Source organism: Salmo salar, chromosome ssa11, assembly GCF_905237065.1.
Source record: "Salmo salar chromosome ssa11, Ssal_v3.1, whole genome shotgun sequence".
NCBI lineage: Eukaryota > Metazoa > Chordata > Actinopteri > Salmoniformes > Salmonidae > Salmo > Salmo salar.
In genome coordinates this window covers 84,171,299-84,191,432 of record NC_059452.1, presented here as the reverse complement: position 1 = coordinate 84,191,432, position 20,134 = coordinate 84,171,299, and the positions used below count along the sequence as shown (strand labels likewise).

The 20,134-nt window shown below is 44.1% G+C and overlaps 1 protein-coding gene across 2 annotated transcripts; it reads left to right on the top strand.

Annotated features, from left to right (window-relative positions):
* Window positions 1-294: 294 nt before the first annotated feature.
* mamdc4 (MAM domain containing 4) lies at window positions 295-14,240 on the top strand. Of its 2 annotated transcripts, none has more exons than XM_045689997.1 (29): window positions 295-463; window positions 1,059-1,151; window positions 1,449-1,610; window positions 2,578-2,703; window positions 2,851-3,087; window positions 3,264-3,389; window positions 3,469-3,627; window positions 3,726-3,829; window positions 4,306-4,461; window positions 4,653-4,743; window positions 4,912-5,028; window positions 6,703-6,789; window positions 6,980-7,117; window positions 7,253-7,392; window positions 7,560-7,668; window positions 7,812-7,916; window positions 8,111-8,245; window positions 8,420-8,547; window positions 8,711-8,924; window positions 9,494-9,631; window positions 10,771-10,898; window positions 11,125-11,215; window positions 11,324-11,473; window positions 11,691-11,816; window positions 11,982-12,106; window positions 12,640-12,745; window positions 12,832-13,037; window positions 13,152-13,223; window positions 13,331-14,240. In XM_045689997.1, the coding sequence occupies exons 1-29, from the start codon at window positions 409-411 to the stop codon at window positions 13,364-13,366; spliced, it is 3,660 nt and encodes a 1,219-aa protein (XP_045545953.1). In that variant the 5' UTR covers window positions 295-408; the 3' UTR covers window positions 13,367-14,240. The 2 variants fall into 2 exon arrangements, with proteins under 2 accessions (XP_045545953.1, XP_013984123.2); XM_014128648.2 differs by having other exon boundaries at window positions 13,149-13,223.
* The last annotated feature ends 5,894 nt before the right edge of the window (window positions 14,241-20,134 follow it).

Below are 20,134 nucleotides of genomic sequence, written 5' to 3'. Positions count from 1 at the left end.
TAGTGAATGTAAAGTATCAATATCACACAAGTTTGATACTTTCATAAAGGTATACATTGCAAATTAGTATCCTGTTCAGTATTCAGTGCCTTGACTTCAACATGCTCATCAGAGCCAAGTTTCTACATGGCAGCTCTGCAGTGCTCAGTGACATGAAGAGGAATTCAGGACCTTTGATGAATGCATTCAGCCACAATATTTAGTCCTGTGTTCAGTAAAGTGCCTTTAAACATGGAATGTGCTGTTTTACGACCGAAGGCTCTGACCGATGCAGGTGGATGTAAAGTCTATCTGTTATCTATCAGCAGATCAGAGGAGCTCACAGGCAGACTGTGGTTGTTATCACAGTCTAGTAGGTGCCAGGTGGTGTTCAGACGTCCACAGCTCCAGCAGAAAGAGAAGGGTAACATGGGATTTAACAGAGGGTTTTCAGCACTGGTTTTACTGCTGATGTTTCTCTGGGGTAAGAACATTGACACTGTAGTCTTCATGCAGTACTTTGCTAAATGTAGGCTAGTGTTTACTGAACTCACTGCTGTGTCAGCAACAAGGAAACTTTTTAAATTCACAGTTATAAAGGAAGTGCAATATCGCTTTTGTTTTTGACTTAAAATAGGCTGTGTAGATCACAGGTGCATGATGGACCGAGGTCCTGTGGCTTCGTAAGTTACTGCTACCACAAAAATGGTTATTTATTGTGTACAGTGTTACTTTATGAAGTCTTGTGACATGGATTCTGTAATGCCTGCTATCAGGGACCTTGGATCGAACATTTCCATTTACCAGATTTCTGCACCGCATGGCCTTTGAGCCTGCGAACATTAGCAGCCTCATAAAATGTTGATTGTAATGGGTTCTGATAAGAGGGGAGGTAAGGGGTTAGTTACTGCCCGGATAATTCTAGCACATACTCAGGTCCAAGAATGGAAGATCCTACTGGGGCATTTATGCAATTGGCCACTTAAAAAATACAGATTTAGTTTTTTCTGCTTAAATCACTCTCCTACTGGTAGATGGTGATTCTTTTCAAAGTCAATGATGAGTCTGTTGTTTTGCAGCGATTGGCTCAGAGACACTTGCATGCCAGACCCCAGAGCTGAAGTGTGACTTTGTTTGTGACTGTACAGACTGCATCGATGAAGACGGCTGTGGTAAGACTCCCTCTGCTCTGACTGAGCCGGACAAATCAATTATAGTACCTGTGCTCCAGTGACCGTGCCCATTTGCCACTGAACACCAATCATGCAGCTCTGCCATTTACCAAACCTTATGTTATATCACTAGAACGGGATGGAAAAAGTTCAAGGTCAAGAAAAAACAATTTCCAAGAACACACACTGCAGCTCCCTCAGACCAACACATTGCAAAACAAGCTTTTGATTTTAAGTGATGCCTGTCTGCTTGTCTGTCTGCCTGTTTGTATCATGCGTGTTGGTGTGAAACCCAAGGCTACAGAGGGATGGACTTTGTGTGTGACTTTGAGGACCCAGATGTGTGTGGCTGGCAGGACCAGTCCTTGGAGAAGGCCTACTCCTGGGAGAGGCGTCAGAGAGGGGACACACTGCCAGACAGCGGACCCTCCTCAGACTTCACCATTGGCACAGCCACAGGTACACTCTCGACAGTACTAGAACACACAGATAGGTACTCAGTGCTTATGCACACTCCTGCTCTCTCAGTGAATGTACACTAATAAAAAAATGTTTTTAACACAGAGCTAAGAAGATTTGTATCACACACTACTAAAAAATGTAATTCACATCTTCTATTTAATTTTTTTATTTTATTTCAGCTTTATTTAACCAGGTAGGGCAGTTGAGAACAAGTTCTCATTTACAACTGCGACCTGGCCAAGATAAAGCAAAGCAGTGCGACACAAACAACAACACAGAGTTACACATGGAATGAACAAACGTACAGTCAATAACACAATAGGAAAAAAATCTGTATACAGTGTGTGCAAATGAGGTAAGATTAGGGAGGTAAGGCAATAAATAGGCCGTAGTGGCAAAGTAATTACAATTTAGCAATTAAACACTGGAGTGATGGATGTGCAGAAAATGAATGTGCAAGTAGAGATACTGGGGTGCAAAGGAGTAAAGAAAAAAAAAAAATATATATATATATATTAAACAATATGGGGATGAGGTATTTGGATGGGCTGTGTACAGATGCAGTGATCTGTGAGCTGCTCTGATAGCTGATGCTTAAAGTTAGTGAGGGAGATATGAGTCTCCAGCTTCAGTGATTTTTGCAATTCATTCCAGTCATTGGCAGCAGAGAACTGTAAGGAAAGGCGGCCAAAGTAGGCTTTGGGGGTGACCAGTGAAATATACCTGCTGGAGCGCGTGCTACGGCTGGGTGCTGCTATGGTGACCAGTAAGCTGAGATAAGGTGGAGCTTTACCTTGCAAAGACTTATAGATGACCTTGAGACAGTGAGTTTGGCGACGTATATGAAGCGAGGGCCAGCCAACGAGAGCATACAGGTCGCAGTGGTGGGTAGTATATGAGGCTTTGGTGAATGGGGCTATTTGTGTGTGGGAGATTACACAATGACTGCGTGTTGTGTTTTCAGGTTGGTTTATGGGAGTGACCGAAGTGAAGGCACATTCTCCCAGCACTGCAGTGATGGCATCTCCAATGATGAAACAGTCTTCTCCCTCATGCCGAATGCACCTCAGATACTTCCTCTGGGACCCAGGTAATACAATAGCATTACAAAATCAAGGGTTTTACAGTAATATTTAGCTAGTTCTTCTGGTCAGTTTTAGCATGGGAAACACAGGGTTTAGCTGCTGTGTAGAATGAGGTCAATTCCCCCAAAATATAACCTTTATACTATTACCAGGGTTCACAGGGCTGGGTCCTGCCCCACTGTGGGCCTCTGTGTATAGGGAGGACAGCACCCAGCAGGCAGTGGTTTGGCGTCCTGAGAGCACCAGCGTGCGTGGCTGGAGGGAGGCAACCGTCTTCCTGGGACGCATCCCCACCAGCTTCCAGATCCGCCTCCACTCCCAACGCACCGAGGGGCGCCGCGGAGACGTGGCTATAGACCAGCTGCAGTTCTTCGACTGTGCCCTGCCTCGTGAGTCTCTCTCTTTTTCTGTCTTTTGATTCCTCTGTTTCTTTATGCTCTCTTCCTCAGATCTGTTATTCTGTGTCAGTGTGTTAACATCACTTTGAGTTTAGAGAGATTGCTCTTTTAACTCTTCTCTCTCTCTTTCTCTCTCTCTCCCCCTCTACCTCTCTCTTTGTTCTCAGTGCCAGTCCCAGGGGAGTCGTGTGCTGCAGGGTTACTGCAGTGTAACAGGGAGGGCTGTGTGGAGCAGCATCAGGTCTGTGACGGCACTGATGACTGTGGTGACAAAACTGACGAGCAGAATTGTGGTGAGAGACACCTTATTTCATCCTTATTTTAACCCTCTTCCACTATTTTTATGAACTCTGTGTGGCTTTGTGTGTTTAGGAGGCTACTGGGGCTGTGACTTTGAGGAAGGAGTGTGTAACTGGGACCTGAGGACTCTCTCCACTAGTCTGAAGTGGACAAGGACCAGTCAGGCCAATATCTCCATGACAGATCCTTTTAAAGGACCTGGTAGAGACCATTCCAACAACACTGCATCGGGTACAAGCTCAATGTCATTATAGAAACATATTAATACTTGTTGTGTCCTGATTTTATTCCTCAGTGAGATGTCTTCAACTTGTGTTATTGCCCTGAAGGTCACTTCCTGTATGTCACTGTACCTGAAGGCGGGCTCAAATCTGATTGGACATCCTTTCAAAGCCCTCTACTGGAACCAACCAATAGCACACATCCATGCAAGGTATGCACTAAGGCACAACAAGGCTTCTCCAAAACACCCCTCTATCATGCTGTCTCCACACACACACATGGCTTCTACCTTGGCAGGCCAGTCTTTTGAACTTTATACGCACATTTACATTTGAACATTTTTGCCATTTAGCAGACACTCTTCTCCAGAGTGACTTACAGGAACAATTAGGGTTAAGTGCCTTGCTCAAGGGCACATCGGCAGATTGTTCACCTAGTAGACTCGGGGATTCAAACCAGCCACATTTACATTACTGGTGTAAGGCTACCAAACGCACATCACACATACACACACTATATCATCACTCTGACAGTCATCATATTGATAACCTCTCAGTCAAGGTAACAATAGTTGAATCAATCATTATGTTCACTTTAATGACTAATTTACTACAGTCTGTAAAGTTATAGATACTTCTCTTTAATGTGAGCAAAAACACCTAAATGAACGTCATGTCTGCCCTGTAGATGGTGATGTACAGCCACCAGTTTGGGCCCAGGTCTGGAGGCCTGTCTGTGCTGGTGGCAGACACTGAGATCTACCCGGTGTGGCAGAGAGGGGGTGCCCTAGGGGACCTCTGGGTCAAGGCTGAGGTGGAGATCAATAGCAACACCAGCTTCCAGGTGAGTGGACTGGATAGAGCTTGGTGGACATAAGCAAAGCGTGGACATCTGTTCCAGATGTTTTTCCAGATAATCAAAGAGCTTTACATTGGACGAGGGACAGTATTGGTATAAAAGCCGGTTGAACACTGACCACCTTTTCATTTGCATATTGTTCTCTTTCTCCTTTTAATGACTTTCATCTGTCTTAGCTTGTGTTTGTGGCTGCGATCCGAGACAAGGAGTATGGAGGGGTTGCTATAGATAGCATTATGATGTCTCCTACCTGCCGTCTCTCTAAAGGTGAACCAAATAAACACATACAAGGAAGGTATTTTCTGAATCACACAATGTATACTGAACTACTAATAATGTTAACCAACAGCACAGTGCAATATGGTCATAACATAGCATGTATACTGCATCTACTTACCCGCTCACTCTGTCCCCTTCCCACCTTTCCTCTTGCAGGAAATGTCACATTAGCAAATTTCCCCAAACCTCCTGGGCATCCTTGCACTAGCGATACCAGTAAGATCTGTGACTTTCATGAAGACTGTGCGGATAAAGATGACGAGGCCAAGTGCGGTGAGTACTCTGCGTTTACGATGTATGTATTATTGTAGGTGTATTATACAGTTGAAGTCGGAAGTTCACATACACCTTAGCCAAATACATTTAAACTCACTTTTCACAATTCCTGACATTTAATCCTAGTAAAAATTCCCTGTTTTAGGTCAGTTAGGATCACCACTTTATTTTAAGAATGTGAAATGTCAGAATAATAGCAGAGAGAATTATTTTATTTCTTTCATCCCATTCCCAATGGGTCAGAAGTTTACATACACTCAATTAGTATTTGGTAGCATTGCCTTTAAACAAGCTTCCCACAATAAGTTGGGTGAATTTTGGCCTATTCCTCCTGACAGAGCTGGTGTAACTGAATCAGGTTTGTAGGCCTCCTTGCTCGCACACGCTTTTTCAGTTCTGCACACAAATTTTATATGGGGTTGAGGTCGGGGCTTTGTGATGGCCACTCAAATACCTTGACTTTGTTGTCCTTAAGCCATTTTGCCACAACTTTGGAAGAATGCTTGGTGTCATTGTCCATCTGGAAGACCCATTTAAGACCAAGCTTTAACTTCCTGACTGATGTCTTGAGATGTTGCTTCAATATATCCACATAATTTTCCCTCCTTATGATGCCATCTATTTTGTGAAGTGCACCAGTCCCTCCTGCAGCAAAAGCACCCCAGAGCATGATGATGCCACCCCCGTGCTTCACGGTTGGGATGGTGTTCTTCTGCTTGCAAGCCTCCCCCTTTTTCCTCCAAACATAACGATGGTCATTATAGCCAAACAGTTCTATTTTTGTTACATCAGACCAGAGGACATTTCTCCAAAAAGTACGATCTTTGTCCCCATGTGCAGTTGCAAACCGTAGTCTGGCTTTTTTATGGCGGTTTTGGAGCAGTGGCTTCTTCCTTGCTGAGCGGCCTTTCAGGTTATGTCGATATAGGACTCGTTTTACTGTGGATATAGATTCTTTTGTACCTGTTTCCTCCAGCATCTTCACAAGGTCCTTTGCTGTTGTTTTGGGATTGAGTTGCACTTTTCGCACCAAAGTACGTACATCTCTAGGAGACAGAATGGGTCTCCTTCCTGAGCTGTATGACGGCTGCGTGGTCCTATGGTGTTTATACTTGCGTACTATTGTTTGTAGAGATGAACGTGGTACTTTCAGGCATTTGGAAATTGCTCCCAAGGATGAACCAGACTTGTGGAGGTCTACAATTGTTTTTCTGAGGTCTTGGCTGATTTCTTTAGATTTTCCCATGATGTTAAGCAAAGAGGCACTGAGTTTGAAGGTAGGCCTTGAAATACATCCACACCTCCAATTGACTCAAATTATGTCAATTAGCCTATCAGAAGCTTCTAAAACCATGACATCATTTTCTGGAATGTTCCAAGCTGTTTTTGGCAGTCAACTTAGTGTATGTAAACTTCTGATACAGTGAAGTGAAATAATCTGTCCGTAAACAATTGTTGGAAAAATGACTTGTGTCATGCACGAAGTAGATGTTCTAACCAACTTGACAAAACTATAGTTTGTTAACAAGAAATGTGTGGAGTGGTTGAAAAACTAGTTTTAATGACTCCAACCTAAGTCTATGTAAACTTCCGACTTCAACTGTATTTGTATTATTTGTCAAAAAATGTTTAGTGTGAATCTGCATGTTCTTAGTGTGTGTGTTTGTGTAGGGGACTTCTCCTATGAGAAGGGCAGCTCTGGATGGACAGACAGCAGCATTGGAAGCCAGCAGTGGGTGCTGAATGACACCCCCAAAGGTAACTTTTGGACAGCGGAGTGTGTGCGTGCGTGCGTGTGTGTTCGTGCGTGCTTGCTTGTGTGTGTTATGCATATCAAGATACTATAAGGTATGAGTGGCCATGTCTGGTCAGCTGTACATTTTGTTTAGTTTGTTTTTCAGTATAGTGACAGACCTCCACCTCTCTCCATCTCTCTCTCTGCCCTCAGACAAGTACCTGTTTTTAGCTGAAGCCCCAGGGCAGCAGTTGACTGAGGCCCAGACACGCACCCCTCTCCTGGGCCCCTCGGGGCCAGCCTGCACCCTCAACTTCTCCTACTCCTTGACCAGCAAGAGCAATCACACCGGTAACACAGCCTCAGCCACCTGCAAGCAAACCCTAACAATCCCCTTAACCAAAACCTATGTCCCTCCTACAGTTCAGGACATCTGCCGCTCCTTGTCTTTACCTCTGCCTCTTTGTTCCCCGTTCTCTCCCCTAGGTGAGCTGTCCATCCGGGTGATTGACAGTCTGTTGGGCAGTCTGCCCAGGCTGTGGGAGTTCAGTGGGAAAACAGGATCTGTAGAGGGGGTGTACCAGCAGGCGCAGGTGTACATCGGAGCCAGGGATCACCGCTTCCAGGTATGATACCTTCAGGACATGCTTATAGTTTGGTTTGGGGGACCTTGTTTGTAGCCAGTAATTATCTTGTATTATCTACTACCGTATTTAATGTATTCCTTTTTTTTGATGCTGTGGTTACTCTTTCTGGTATTTACTCTTTCTTTCACTGCCCCTCTCTTTCCAAGATGGAATTTGTGGCTCGTGCTAGGAAGTTGTGCCCATGTGCCAGAGTAACTGTGAAGGATGTTCGTTTCATTAACTGTCACACTCAGTATTTCCCATCCTCTCCCACAGGTAAGCAATTTATGTTTCAGTTTGAACAAATATTGTTTTGTTGTGATCATTTGGTATTTCAGTATGGTCACACACATCCTGTATAGTATAAAGTATTTTATTTAGTTGATTTTCTGCTGATATGATTTGTTTCTTCTGGACAGCTCTGTCATGTAACTTTGAAGAGGGACTGTGTGACTGGTACCAGGATCAAACGGACAACTTTGACTGGAGCCTTCTCACAGGGATGGACCATTCCATTGGAGTCGGTACTAACATGACCTTACACCTGCATAGAATAGTCAGCCAGGTTCACATAACCACTTACCAGTTTTACATTCTAAACATGTCGTACTTCTCACATAGTAGCATTACTCCAAGTGTTCTCTATGTAAACAATGGACCTGATCATTAAGTCATTAGATGTCTATAACGCCTTAATTAATCATGTCTTTGATTACAGGTAAAAGCCTTGCTGTAGACGTATGGAACCCCTTGTTACGGGGTGTGTCTGGCCGTCTGTTATCGTACCGTCAGCCAGGCACCTCCGGACATCACTGCCTGTCCTTCTATTATAAGCTCTACGGGCCTGAGACAGGTGAGGATGAAGGGCTCTCCTTGACTTCCAGAGGAGTCACTCCTGAACACAGTGAAAACCACTTTCGCATCCTATTTCTATCTCCCTCTTCTCTTCCTCTCACATCCTCTTCCTATGTTTTTACTCCTTCTCTCTCAACTCCCCTCCGTTTCCCCCTCTCTCTATCCCTCTCAGGTGCACTCAGGGTTAAGTTGCGTGATGCCTACGGCGGTGTGAGTCTGCTATGGAGCCGCAGCGGTGCCCATGGCAACTTCTGGCATGAGGGACACTGTCCAGTATCTGAGCAGCTGACTAGCTTCCAGGTATGAGTGGGTTCAATACAGGCTTTAGGTCCAGTGACACATAAACATGAATAATAACAAAAATAGAATATGTCTGTTCATGTTGACATTGATATGACACTTCCATTTCTCTCCACCCCTGTTCCCCTCTCCTTCCTCCTCTCTGATTCACAAACACACACAGCTGATATTTGAAGCAGTGCGCTCCGGCTTTGACGGGCAGGTTGCACTAGATGACGTGGCATTTGTGAACCGCCCATGCACTGTGCCCAATAAGTGCTCCTTTGAAGGCCAGCAATGCGGCTACACCACCACTGGCACTGCCCGCTGGCTCCACACTAACTGGCAGTCCTCCAACACTGGGCCAAAAACAGACCACACGCTGGAGACAGTGATGGGTGAGAGAAGGAGAGAGAGAGAAATAGAACAACAAAAGGAGATCATTTGTATTTGTATTTATTATGGATCCTGCTGCTTTTCCTGGGGTCTGGCAAAATTTCACAACACCATGTGTGCCCTCAAGGCCCTACTCCACTACCACATATCTACAACACAAAATCCATGTGTGTGTAGTGCGTATGTTATCATGTGTGTGTATGCATGTGCCTGTGTCTATGTTTGTGTTGCTTCACAGTCCACGCTGTTCCATAAGGTGGTATTTTTAATCTGTTTTTTAAATCTGATTCTACTGCTTGCATCAGTTACTTGATGTGGAATAGAGTTCCATGTAGCTCATGGCTCTATGTAGCACTGTGCGCCTCCCATAGTTTGTTCTGGACTTGGGGAGTGTGAAGAGCCCTCTTGTGGCATGTCTTGTGGGGAATGCATGGGTGTCTGAGCTGTGTGCTAGTAGTTTAAACAGACAGCTCGGTGCTTTCAACATGTCAATACCTCTCAGAAATACTAGTAGTGAGAGATACAGAGATACATGGAATCTACTTAAACATATCCTATTGTTGGTCCTTAGGGTACTACATGATGGCAGACAGTGATGTGGAGATCCTACCACAGGGCAGTGTGGCCACCCTTACATCCCCTGTGCGAGTTGGCGTGGCACAAACAGAGTGTGTTCACTTCTGGTACCACATGGGGGGAGAGAATCCTGGTGAGTATATACCTTTTACAGTACATACCCACCCTCAGTCACACATCACACTTTGCATGCTGGGGCCTCCAGAGTGGCGCAGCGGTCTAAGGCATCGAAGTGCTTGAGGAGTTACTATGGACGATGCACAATTGGCCAAGCGTCCGGGTCAGGGGAGGGCTTGGCCTTGGCCTTGGTAGTTACAGTCTTGTCCCATCTGCAACTCCCGCTAGAGCGATGGAAAATAGCTGCACGCAGAGGCGATGGGATAAGGACATCCCAGCTTGGCCAGCTGGGATGTCCTTATCCCATCGCGCTCTAGCGGGAGTTGCAGATGGGACAAGACTGTAACTACCAATTGGATATCACGAAAAAGGGGTAAAAGTACTACAAAAAAACATGTGCTCCACTTCAGAGGGTAGTGCGTACGGCCCAATACATCACTGGGGCAAAGCTGCCTGCCATCCAGGACCTCTACACCAGGCGGTGTCAGAGGAAGGCCCTAAAAATTGTCAAAGACCCCAGCCACCCCAGTCATAGACTGTTCTCTCTACTACCGCATGGCAAGCGGTACCGGAGTGCCAAGTCTAGGACAAAAAGGCTTCTCAAAAGTTTTTACCCCCAAGCCATAAGACGTCTGAACAGATAACCAATGGTTACCCGGACTATTTGCATTGTGTGCCCCCCCAACCCCCTCTTTTATGCTGCTGCTGCTCTCTGTTTATCATATATGCATAGTCACTTTAACCATACATCCATGTACATACTACCTCAATTGGCCCGACCAACCAGTGCTCCCGCACATTGGCTAACCAGGCTATCTGCATTGTGTCCCGCCACCCACCTCCCGCCAACCCCTCCTTTTACGCTACTGCTACTCTCTGTTCATCATATATGCATAGTCACTTTAACCATACCTACATGTACATACTACCTCAATTAGCCCGACTCACCGGTGTCTGTATATAGCCTTGCTACTCTTATTTTCAAATGTATTTTTACTGTTGTTTTATTTCTTTACTTACCTACACACACATACCTTTTTTTCACACTATTGGTTAGAGCCTGTAAGTAAGCATTTCACTGTAAGGTCTACACCTGTTGTATTCGGTGCACGTGACAAATACATTTTGATTTGATTTGTGTGTGTTCCATTTTAGGTTTGCTGACTGTGTACATGAAGCCAGTGAAAGGAGATAGGGTGAAGATCTTCTCCAACAACCTGGACCAGGGAGATGTCTGGCGCCATGGCAACGGCAACATCAGCAGCACCATCACAGACTGGCAGGTAGTGTACATGATGTCATGTGATCAAGCTACTGGTCAGACACTGCAAGCACCGAAAGGTCAGATGTAAGCAGCCTAGTTGGGCCAGTAACCGAAAGGTCGCTGGTTTGAGTCCCCGAGCCGACTAGGTGAAAAATCTGTCGATATAGACTTGTGCAAGGCACTTAAAATTGCTCTGGATAAGAGTGTCTGCTAAATGACTGAATTGAAAATTGTTTGTGTTTCAGTTGGAGTTTGAGGTGCAGGGAGCAGGTGGCAAAGGCACTCAGGTCTCAGTTGATGACATAATTTTCTCAAACCATCCTTGTCAAACACTTGGTCAGTACTTTACACACACACAAACACAGAGAGAGAGAGAGAGAGAGAGAGAGAGATAATTATTCTTATTGTGTGTGTTAGTGACATGCATGCTGGTGTGTTTGTCAGGTACTAAGTGTGACCTGGAGATGGATATGTGTGACTGGACCAACTCTCAGAACCCTGAGCTAGACCAGTTGGACTGGGAGCTGACCAGTGCTGAGGCAGAGACCCACTACCCCACCCCATCCCATGACCACACCCTTGGAACAGAGAGAGGTGACACACTGACACATTTAAATGCATTTACTGTAAGCTAAGGTCTTCATTAAACCTAATGGTAACACTTTACTTAAAGCATGCAGGTATGAAGCAGTTATAATGCATTATAAGATTCGTCATAAGCATCAAATTGGCCTCTGAAATCCGACTCTTCCAGATTAGAATGTATGTTCTGATTGGTCCCAGTCTTATTGTCCTTGTGTCCATTCTGCAGGTCACTTCCTGTTCCTCCCCAGTAGCACCAGGGACACAGCCAAATACAAGGCCTGGTTGCTGAGTCCTCATCTGCCCTCCACCAAGGGCACCTGCCTGCGCTTCTGGGTGTACAAACCAGTCACCCGTAAGACCCAACCTACACCACTGGACTTCACCACCACTGCTGTCTTAACTCTATCAAACAACCTGCCTTACCTGTCTGTTTCTATGTGATGATGCCGACCATGATGGTGATGATCCTGGTTGCCAGTTTGTTAATGTCGTTATATTCCATACTGTGTCCATGCAGATGGTAGTCATCTGAAGGTGTGGAGGCAGTCTGAAGGGAACCTGAAACAAATGTTGAGTGTGGAAGAGGTGGGAGCAGTTTGGTCACGCTTCAATGTTGACATCACTTCTACTAATGAGTATCAGGTCAGACATCACACAAACACATACACACACACACACACAACACAGGTGTGGTTCTTGAGTTTATTAAGCAATTAAGTCCCCTACCCATCATGCTTCAGGTCATGTATAAAAATGCCCAGTTGCCCATTATTATGGCTACCATGGCTAGAAGAAGAGATCTCAGTGACTTTGAAAGAGGGGTCTCAACGGAGCATGGGGGGTTTAAAGTGTGTGTTTGTGATCGTGTACGCGTGCATCTCGGATTCTCGGTCACAAGATTTGAACCAAATTGAACACTTAGGGGAGATTCTGGAGTGACGTCTGAGACTACGTTTTTCACCGCCATCAACAAAACACCAAATGCTGGATTTTCTCGTGTCGCATCCCTCCTATGCCAAGGCACATTGGAGTTGTTCGGGCTCATGGTGGCCCAACGGCCTATTAAGACACTTTTTTTTGGTGTTTACTTTATTTTGCCAGTTACCTGTATATATTGTTTCATATTGTATTATTGCAAGGAAGGGTTGTTGTTCATTGAGATTGTGTGTTTCTAGATTATATTTGAGGGTTTCAAAGGATACACTGGAGTCGTGGCCCTGGATGACATTGACTATGACATAGGATTCAACTGTGCTGGTGAAGCAAAAGACCCACTAAGACGTAAGCAATATCGTTTTCATGGCTCATGCCACTCGCCAGGCCTGGCTGAGCAACCCTTGTCTAATAACACCTTATGTCCAATACAGCCACACCAGAACCAGACAACACAGGAGGTATTGCAGCTTCCATCATCGTGGTACTGCTGCTGCTGGCCACTCTGGGAGTGTTGCTGTACTACTACCTGCGCACACAGGACAAAACAAAGGCAATGACTGGCGGAGCTGTGGAACGATCAGTGTCGCCTTCCGCTATCGAAGGCATTGCCAACGACATGTATGACCCACACCTCACAGTGAGTATTATGGCTTGGGGTTTTTTCATCTGGTTCAAGGAACGGCTCCAGGTGTTTCTAACGTGAAATATTTGTACATTTTGTTGTCATTCTCCTTGTGTCCATTTTCAGCAGGACCGAATGACCGTGTCTCCAGTTCCGGCACAACCAATGGCGGGGGACTTCACTAATGAAGTATGCTTCTCTGTAAGTACATGTCCCACTTTCAATCAATGAACTTCTATTTACTTATTTATTCTATTCTAATGTGTTCTGTGAATAACCTACAAATATATGTTTTTGTGTGTCTGCAGGATTCCACAGAATTAGTGAGGAAGGAGATGGTGTAGAAGGGGAGACTGCTGCCTAGTGGTGGCTTTGTGAAATTAAGGCGATATCACAGCAGAAGAACTGCTTGTGTCGTCTTGCACCTGACACACACACACACACACACACACACACCTGGATATCAGGATAGAATCGACTTGCTAACTGTGAGTGAATGGCTATAGCATCCACTGCACACCTTCACAAACCCTACACACAAACACACTCACTCTCATCCATGTGCCATTGCAATCAATGAAGCAGCTGCAGATTTGACTGACTGGGTAGTGAAGTCTGGGACTTCTGCTGGTGGACTGTCAGGATAGTTGGAGGTCAATGAGATGAGATGGCTCACTGTATGCAGTTCTAGCTGCCAAAGCATGAAATTGCCTCTTCGGTCTTCAGAGACAAGACAGACACTGCTCTGCTATGGTAATTCTACTAATAATGAGTTAGATGAAGTAGAAATGAAGAACACTCTGACAAAAATGTCTGTCGCAGAATCCTATCTGTTGGCTACAGTGCTAAATTGTACTTCTAGCTTATTCATATGAGAGCCATGCTATATAGCTGTTTATAAACAGTCATAGAAGACAGCTGGTTAAGCTTCAAGTAAGAGAGACAAAGACAGAGAAAGGGATTTGATACCCTATATTAGAACCTGTCATAGAGAGGTGCCTTGTTGCAATTTGCTTCCAAATAGAGTGCTGATGTTCTAGGGCAAATAAAAGACTAAAAGGAAAATATAATGATGAGCATGTATTTCCAAGCAAAATGGTATTGAAATGTAGCTTAGTTGTATGTTTTGTGATGATGAATATTACTAATTAAAACAGAAAATGTCATGCACCATATTGCATCAGTTCAGTTTTACAATAAATATCACCATTCATTTGATTATGAGGCTATTGCATATCTTGTGACAAGTAACATACATGGTAGATATATTAAACTAAAACCAGTCAGATCTATGTGTAGCCTAATTATGGGTCTAATGTGTAATCATAAGGTAAGTAAATTGCATCATGTTATTTCTCTTGGCTCCCTGATCAAGAGTCCAGATGGCTTTGCCCTGGTCAAATGAGATTGATCCAAAAAAAAAAAAACAGATGGACAAGGGAATCACGACACGACATCCCACCCTAGCAACCGCCATGTCTCCACGGCAACATCCTCCCCTGTCCTCTTCGGTGGCATCAATAGTATTACAAGCATAATGGTCACTTGCACAGTAGCATGTTTTCGATTAGATGACCAACTCATACAAAGATGGTTGGGGTACACACTGTATTGATAGGTGTGGAGGCATCATTCGGCTGTAGCCTAGTCTATAGTGAGATTAGCACGGGTGGGGTAGGCTACACAGTGACAGCGCACACACCCATAGATGTGGGTGGTTATTAGGCGCAAATTAGGAAGGAGCAGGACTCGAGAAAATCTCGGTTGCAATTCCATTAGGACAAATTATTTCATTGCTCTCGAGAATAAACGGAGTATACCACGCGCGAACCGATTCTGGCCCCCGCTCCCTGGACAACCTCCTTCCCAGGCTCGCGCCATACGTCCTCTTCGAATACCTGCACAGCAGCCCGTTACCGTTCGTTCGGGATGGATCCCGCTGTTCTCATCTTCCTGCTGTATATGATGATAGCTCATGAGCTGGTCTGCGGCTGGTTGCAGTACCGGAGACAAGCTGCCAAGCCCCGCAAACGAGCCGGGCCGATGTGGAGTAGCAGGTAAGGGCTATGTGTATGCTATTATGGGATGAATAACAAAATGCATCAATGGTAGTAGACTATGGCTATTATAATTAACTTTTTTTGTGTTTGAAAAACTAATATTCATCATTACAGGCTATTATGCAGTTATTACAATACAGCATGACAAAAACATTATTCATTCAGCTGTTACTCCCTCCTCTCTACCCCTCAGTGCCCGAGTTTGCCCTAGTAGCTGGCGGGTCAGTAGCCAGCCTTGCAGGACAGATAGAGGACGAGACTGGAGGAGGGCTGCTGGGAAGAGTGGGCGGCGGATTGTCAGAAAGGCCTGAGCTGGAGAGAGCATCTGTTGAGCAGAACTTCAGACAATTCCACAACCCCAGAGTGGATTCTTGGACTGAAAGACCTCTTCTTGTCTTGAACTTGGAACTTTGACAGGTTTGAAGAGCTTGATCTGCTGCAGCATCTCTTTGCTGTGATTGAGCAGCACATTGTCCATTGGGATTTGGTAAACACAGCCACGGAGTCTAAACTCCGGAGAACAGTACAACATGAGGAAATGTCTGTGGATGTGTGGAAACTTTGTCTATTTATTTGTTCATCTATATTGTCATAGTCCTATTTTATCATGTTATTTGGTGATGTTTGTATTCCAAATCAGCTGTTATCCTCCCTTCGGGATCTGTATTTTAGACCACACCTCCAAAAGAATGCTATATATTCCATCAGATCCATCCAGGAATTGTAAGTGTCCTTTTCATTTAGAAACTTCATTCTTTCTCAAAGAGAAAAACAAGAACTGTTTGTCAGGCCATGTTCCCACCTATGTAGAGACCAGCAGGTGTGTTTACTGTGGATGTGGCTCTAATAAAATGTGTATAACACACACTTCTGAAATGAACCATTGAAAGACTGTCTGTGATGGAGCAGCAAGTATACTGAACAAAATAATAATGCAACATGCAACAATTTCCGAGATTTTACTGAATTACAGTTAATTTAAGGAAATCAGCCTATTGAAAAAAAAATGATTGGGCCCTAATCTATAGATTTGACTGGGAATACAGATATGCATATTTTGGTCACAGATACCTTTTTTAAAAAAGGTAGGGGCGTGAATCAGAAAACCAGTCAGTATCTGGTGTGACCACCATTTGCCTCATGCAGCGTGACACATCTCCTTCACATTGAGTTGATTGTGGCCTATGGAATGTTGTCCCTCTCCTATTCAATGGCTGTGTGAAGTTTCTGGATATTGGTGGGAACAGGAACACGCTATTGTACGTGTCGATCCAGAGCATCCCAAACATGCTCAATGGGTGACATGTCTGGTGAGTATGCAGGCCATGGAAGAACTGGAACATTTTCAGCTTCCAGGGATTGTGTACAGATCCTTGCGACATGGGGGCTGTGCATTATCATGCTGAAACATGAGGTGATGGCGGCAGATGAATGGCACAACAATGGGCTTCAGGATCTCGATATGGTATCTCTGTGCATTCAAATTGCCATCGATAAAATGCAATTGTTTTTGTTTTCCATAGCTTATCCCTGCCCATACCATAACCCCACCGCCACCATGGGGCACTGTTCACAACATTGACATCAGCAAACTGCTAACCCACACGATGCCATACATGTGGTCTGCGGTTGTGAGGCCAGTTGGACGTACTGCCAAACTCTCTAAAATGATGTTGGAAGCCATATAAGGTATAGAAATGAACATTCAATTTTCTGGCAACAGCTCTGTTGGACACTCATGCAGTTAGCATGCCAATTGCGCTAAAAACTTGAGACATCTGTGGCATTGTGTTGTGTGGCAAAACTGCACATTTTAGAGTAGCCCATTATTGTCCACAGCACAAGGTGCACCTGTGTAATGATCATGCTGTTTAATCAGCTTCTTGATATCTCACCTGTCAGGTGGATGGATTATCTTGCCAAAGGAGAAATATTCACTAGCAGGGATTTAAACACATTTGTGCACAACATTTGAAAGAAATCATTTTTTTGTGTGTATCCACTAGGCTTTCCAGCCTAGTGGAAAGCAGGTGCGTTTCATAAGGAGCCGTCCTCCGTACTGGCCTGTAATGTGTGCTCTTGTGCACTGAGCTGCATGGATCACTAAACGGCACTAGTCCTCTCTCAGCAGATGGCCCGCCTGCGACAGCACAGGTGGGTGCTCATGTTTATTTTCCATGGGAAGGAAGCATTTGGCTGCCTCAGTCTTCCTGGTTCAAAGGTCCATGCTTGTCGAAATTCTGGCTGTATGTTTGTAAGGGGGTTTTGTGTTCATTTAGGGGTTAACATGTGTAGGATGTCAACAAATGAAACAGAATTTGAAATAGTTGTTGGTGTTTGCATATAGGATCACATTGTGAATTTGAGTTGGTCAGTGCTTTTGCATCTCACCTTATTTTTTCACAGATGTGGACCTGTGAAACACTGAAGGATGTAGTCAACTCAAAGTTAAATGTACATCATAAGACTTACATAGTTGACAACTAGTCAAAGCCGGATGTAGATTACGGAAGCCTTTTTAGAAACAAGTTTAAGATGTTTTGATGTTAATGAAAACGTTTGTGTAATTAGTTATACGGTAAGACAATGAACTTGAAATCAGTTTAACTAGTTGATTGATAGCTCAGCTGTCAGTGATGAGAGGACATGTGAGCCTCTCTCTTCCATGTCACAACAAGCTAATTTCCATAACCTGTGTAAAAACTCTAAATGGGTTTAGAAGTCTCAATCGACTTGGATGATCTGAGGATGACAGGAAGAGAGACCAGAGCACTGCTTCAGTAGAATCAACTCTCCTCACGTCACCCATAAAACTGTAAGTGAAGAAGTTGGACGTTTGGATGATGTAAAAGAAAGTGAAATGCCTCGCCCACTGGGCACACACTGGTTAAATCAACGTTGTTTCCACGTCATTTCATTGAAATGACATTGAACCAATGTGGACTGGCTGTTGAATTGATGTCTGTGCCCAGTGGAAGGTCATGCATTACATTAATTTAATGTGTGCACATCCAGCTAAACTTACCAGGTGTCAGGTAGAGCAAATTGTTCAATATAAACAAAATAAAACTCACAAATACCGTTGTGTGCTCACAAATGATACATTTTGTTAAAAAGATTTTTGATGAAGACCCATTGACACAAGATTATTGTCCTAGAAAAACAAGATATTTGGGAGAACAGTGTGCAGGTTTATTTTGTATGCCTTTTCTTTCTGCACTGTATGTCTACACTGTAACAGAAAACTGTGAATTATACAGTAATTTGGTGTATTATCATCAGTAAAATACTCTGCAGCATACTGTAAATTATGGTGCATTGTGGGAAAATATGAGCAGGGAAAGAATTGCTGTATTACGAATGGTACTGTCATTCCACCCGACAGAATACAGTACCATACCATACCTTTAGAGCGCCAAAAACCTCTTGACCACTAGTGGGTGCATGGTATTGTGGTTTCTTGTTCATTATCATATTTTTGCGTGTGCCTTGGAAGAGGTTGTATTTGTTGCAACCATGAGTGAGAATCCTGTAACAATTTAACTCCTATGTGGTTACAGTGCGCCATCAATTTGTATAGGGTACAGATCGGAGTGGCAGCTAGTCTTTAACCTTAAATGGTTGAGCATTTTGCCGTATCAGTTTTGGTCTGTTTAGTCCTGTAGTCGCTGCCAGTTTAAAAGCCTTTGTTAAGGCCTGCAGAACTGTACATGATATAAAACACCAAATATTCTTGAATATACTGTTGTGTGTAAACACTTTACCTAGCAGCCAACCTACTTGCACCAATACCTTGTAATTACAGTAAAATAATGTGAAATACAAACCCCTACACTCAATTAATTTAATTAATCCATTCATTCATTCTGATTCTGATAGCATTTACTTTTTGACAGTATAATACCGTAAATTTTACGGTATTTTATTATGTGTCATTACTTTTTAATTTCATCTTTATTTAACCAGTTAGGCAAGTTGAGAACAAGTTCTCATTTACAATTGCGACCTGGCCAAGATAAAGCAAAACAGTTTGACACATACAACAACACAGAGTTACACATGGAGTAAAACAACCATACAGTCAATAATACAGTAGAAAAATAAGTCTATATACAATGTGAGCAAATGAGGTGAGATAAGGGAGGTAAAGGCAAAAAAAGGCCATGGTGGCGAAGTACATACATTATAGCAAGTAAAACATTGGAATGGTAGATTTACAGTGGAAGAAAGTGCAAAGTAGAAATAGAAATAATGTGGTGCAAAGGAGCAAAATAAATAAATACAGTAGGGGAAGAGGGAGTTGTTTGGGCTAAATTATAGATGGGCTATGTACAGGTGCAGTAATCTGTGAGCTGCTCTGACAGCTGGTGCTTAAAGCTAGTGAGGGAGATAAGTGTTTCCAGTTTCAGAGATTTTTGGAGTTCGTTCCAGTCATTGGCAGCAGAGAACAGGAAGGAGAGGCGGCCAAAGGAGGAATTGGCTTTGGGGGTGACCAGTGAAATATACCTGCTGGAGCGTGTGCTACAGGTGGGTGCTGCTATGGTGACCAGCAAGCTGAGATAAGGGGGGACTTTACCTAGCAGGGTCTTGTAGATGACCTGGAGCCAGTGGGTTTGGCGACCAGTATGAAGCGAGAGCCAGCCAACGAGACCGTACAGGTCGCAGTGGTGGGTAGTATATGGGGCTTTGGTGACAAAACGGATGGCACTGTGATAGACTGCATCCAATTTATTGAGTAGGGTATTAGAGGCTATTTTATAAATGACATCGTCGAAGTCGAGGATCGGTAGAATGGTCAGTTTTACGAGGGTATGTTTGGCAGCATGAGTGAAGGATGCTTTGTTTTGCGAAATAGGAAGCCAATTCTAGATTTAACTTTGGATTGGAGATGTTTGATGTGAGTCTGGAAGGAGAGTTTACAGTCTAACCAGACACCTAGGTATGTGTAGTTGTCCACATATTCTAAGTCAGGACCGTCCAGAGTAGTGATGCTGGACGGGCGGGCAGGTGCAGGCAGCGATCGGTTGAAGAGCATGCATTTAGTTTTATTTG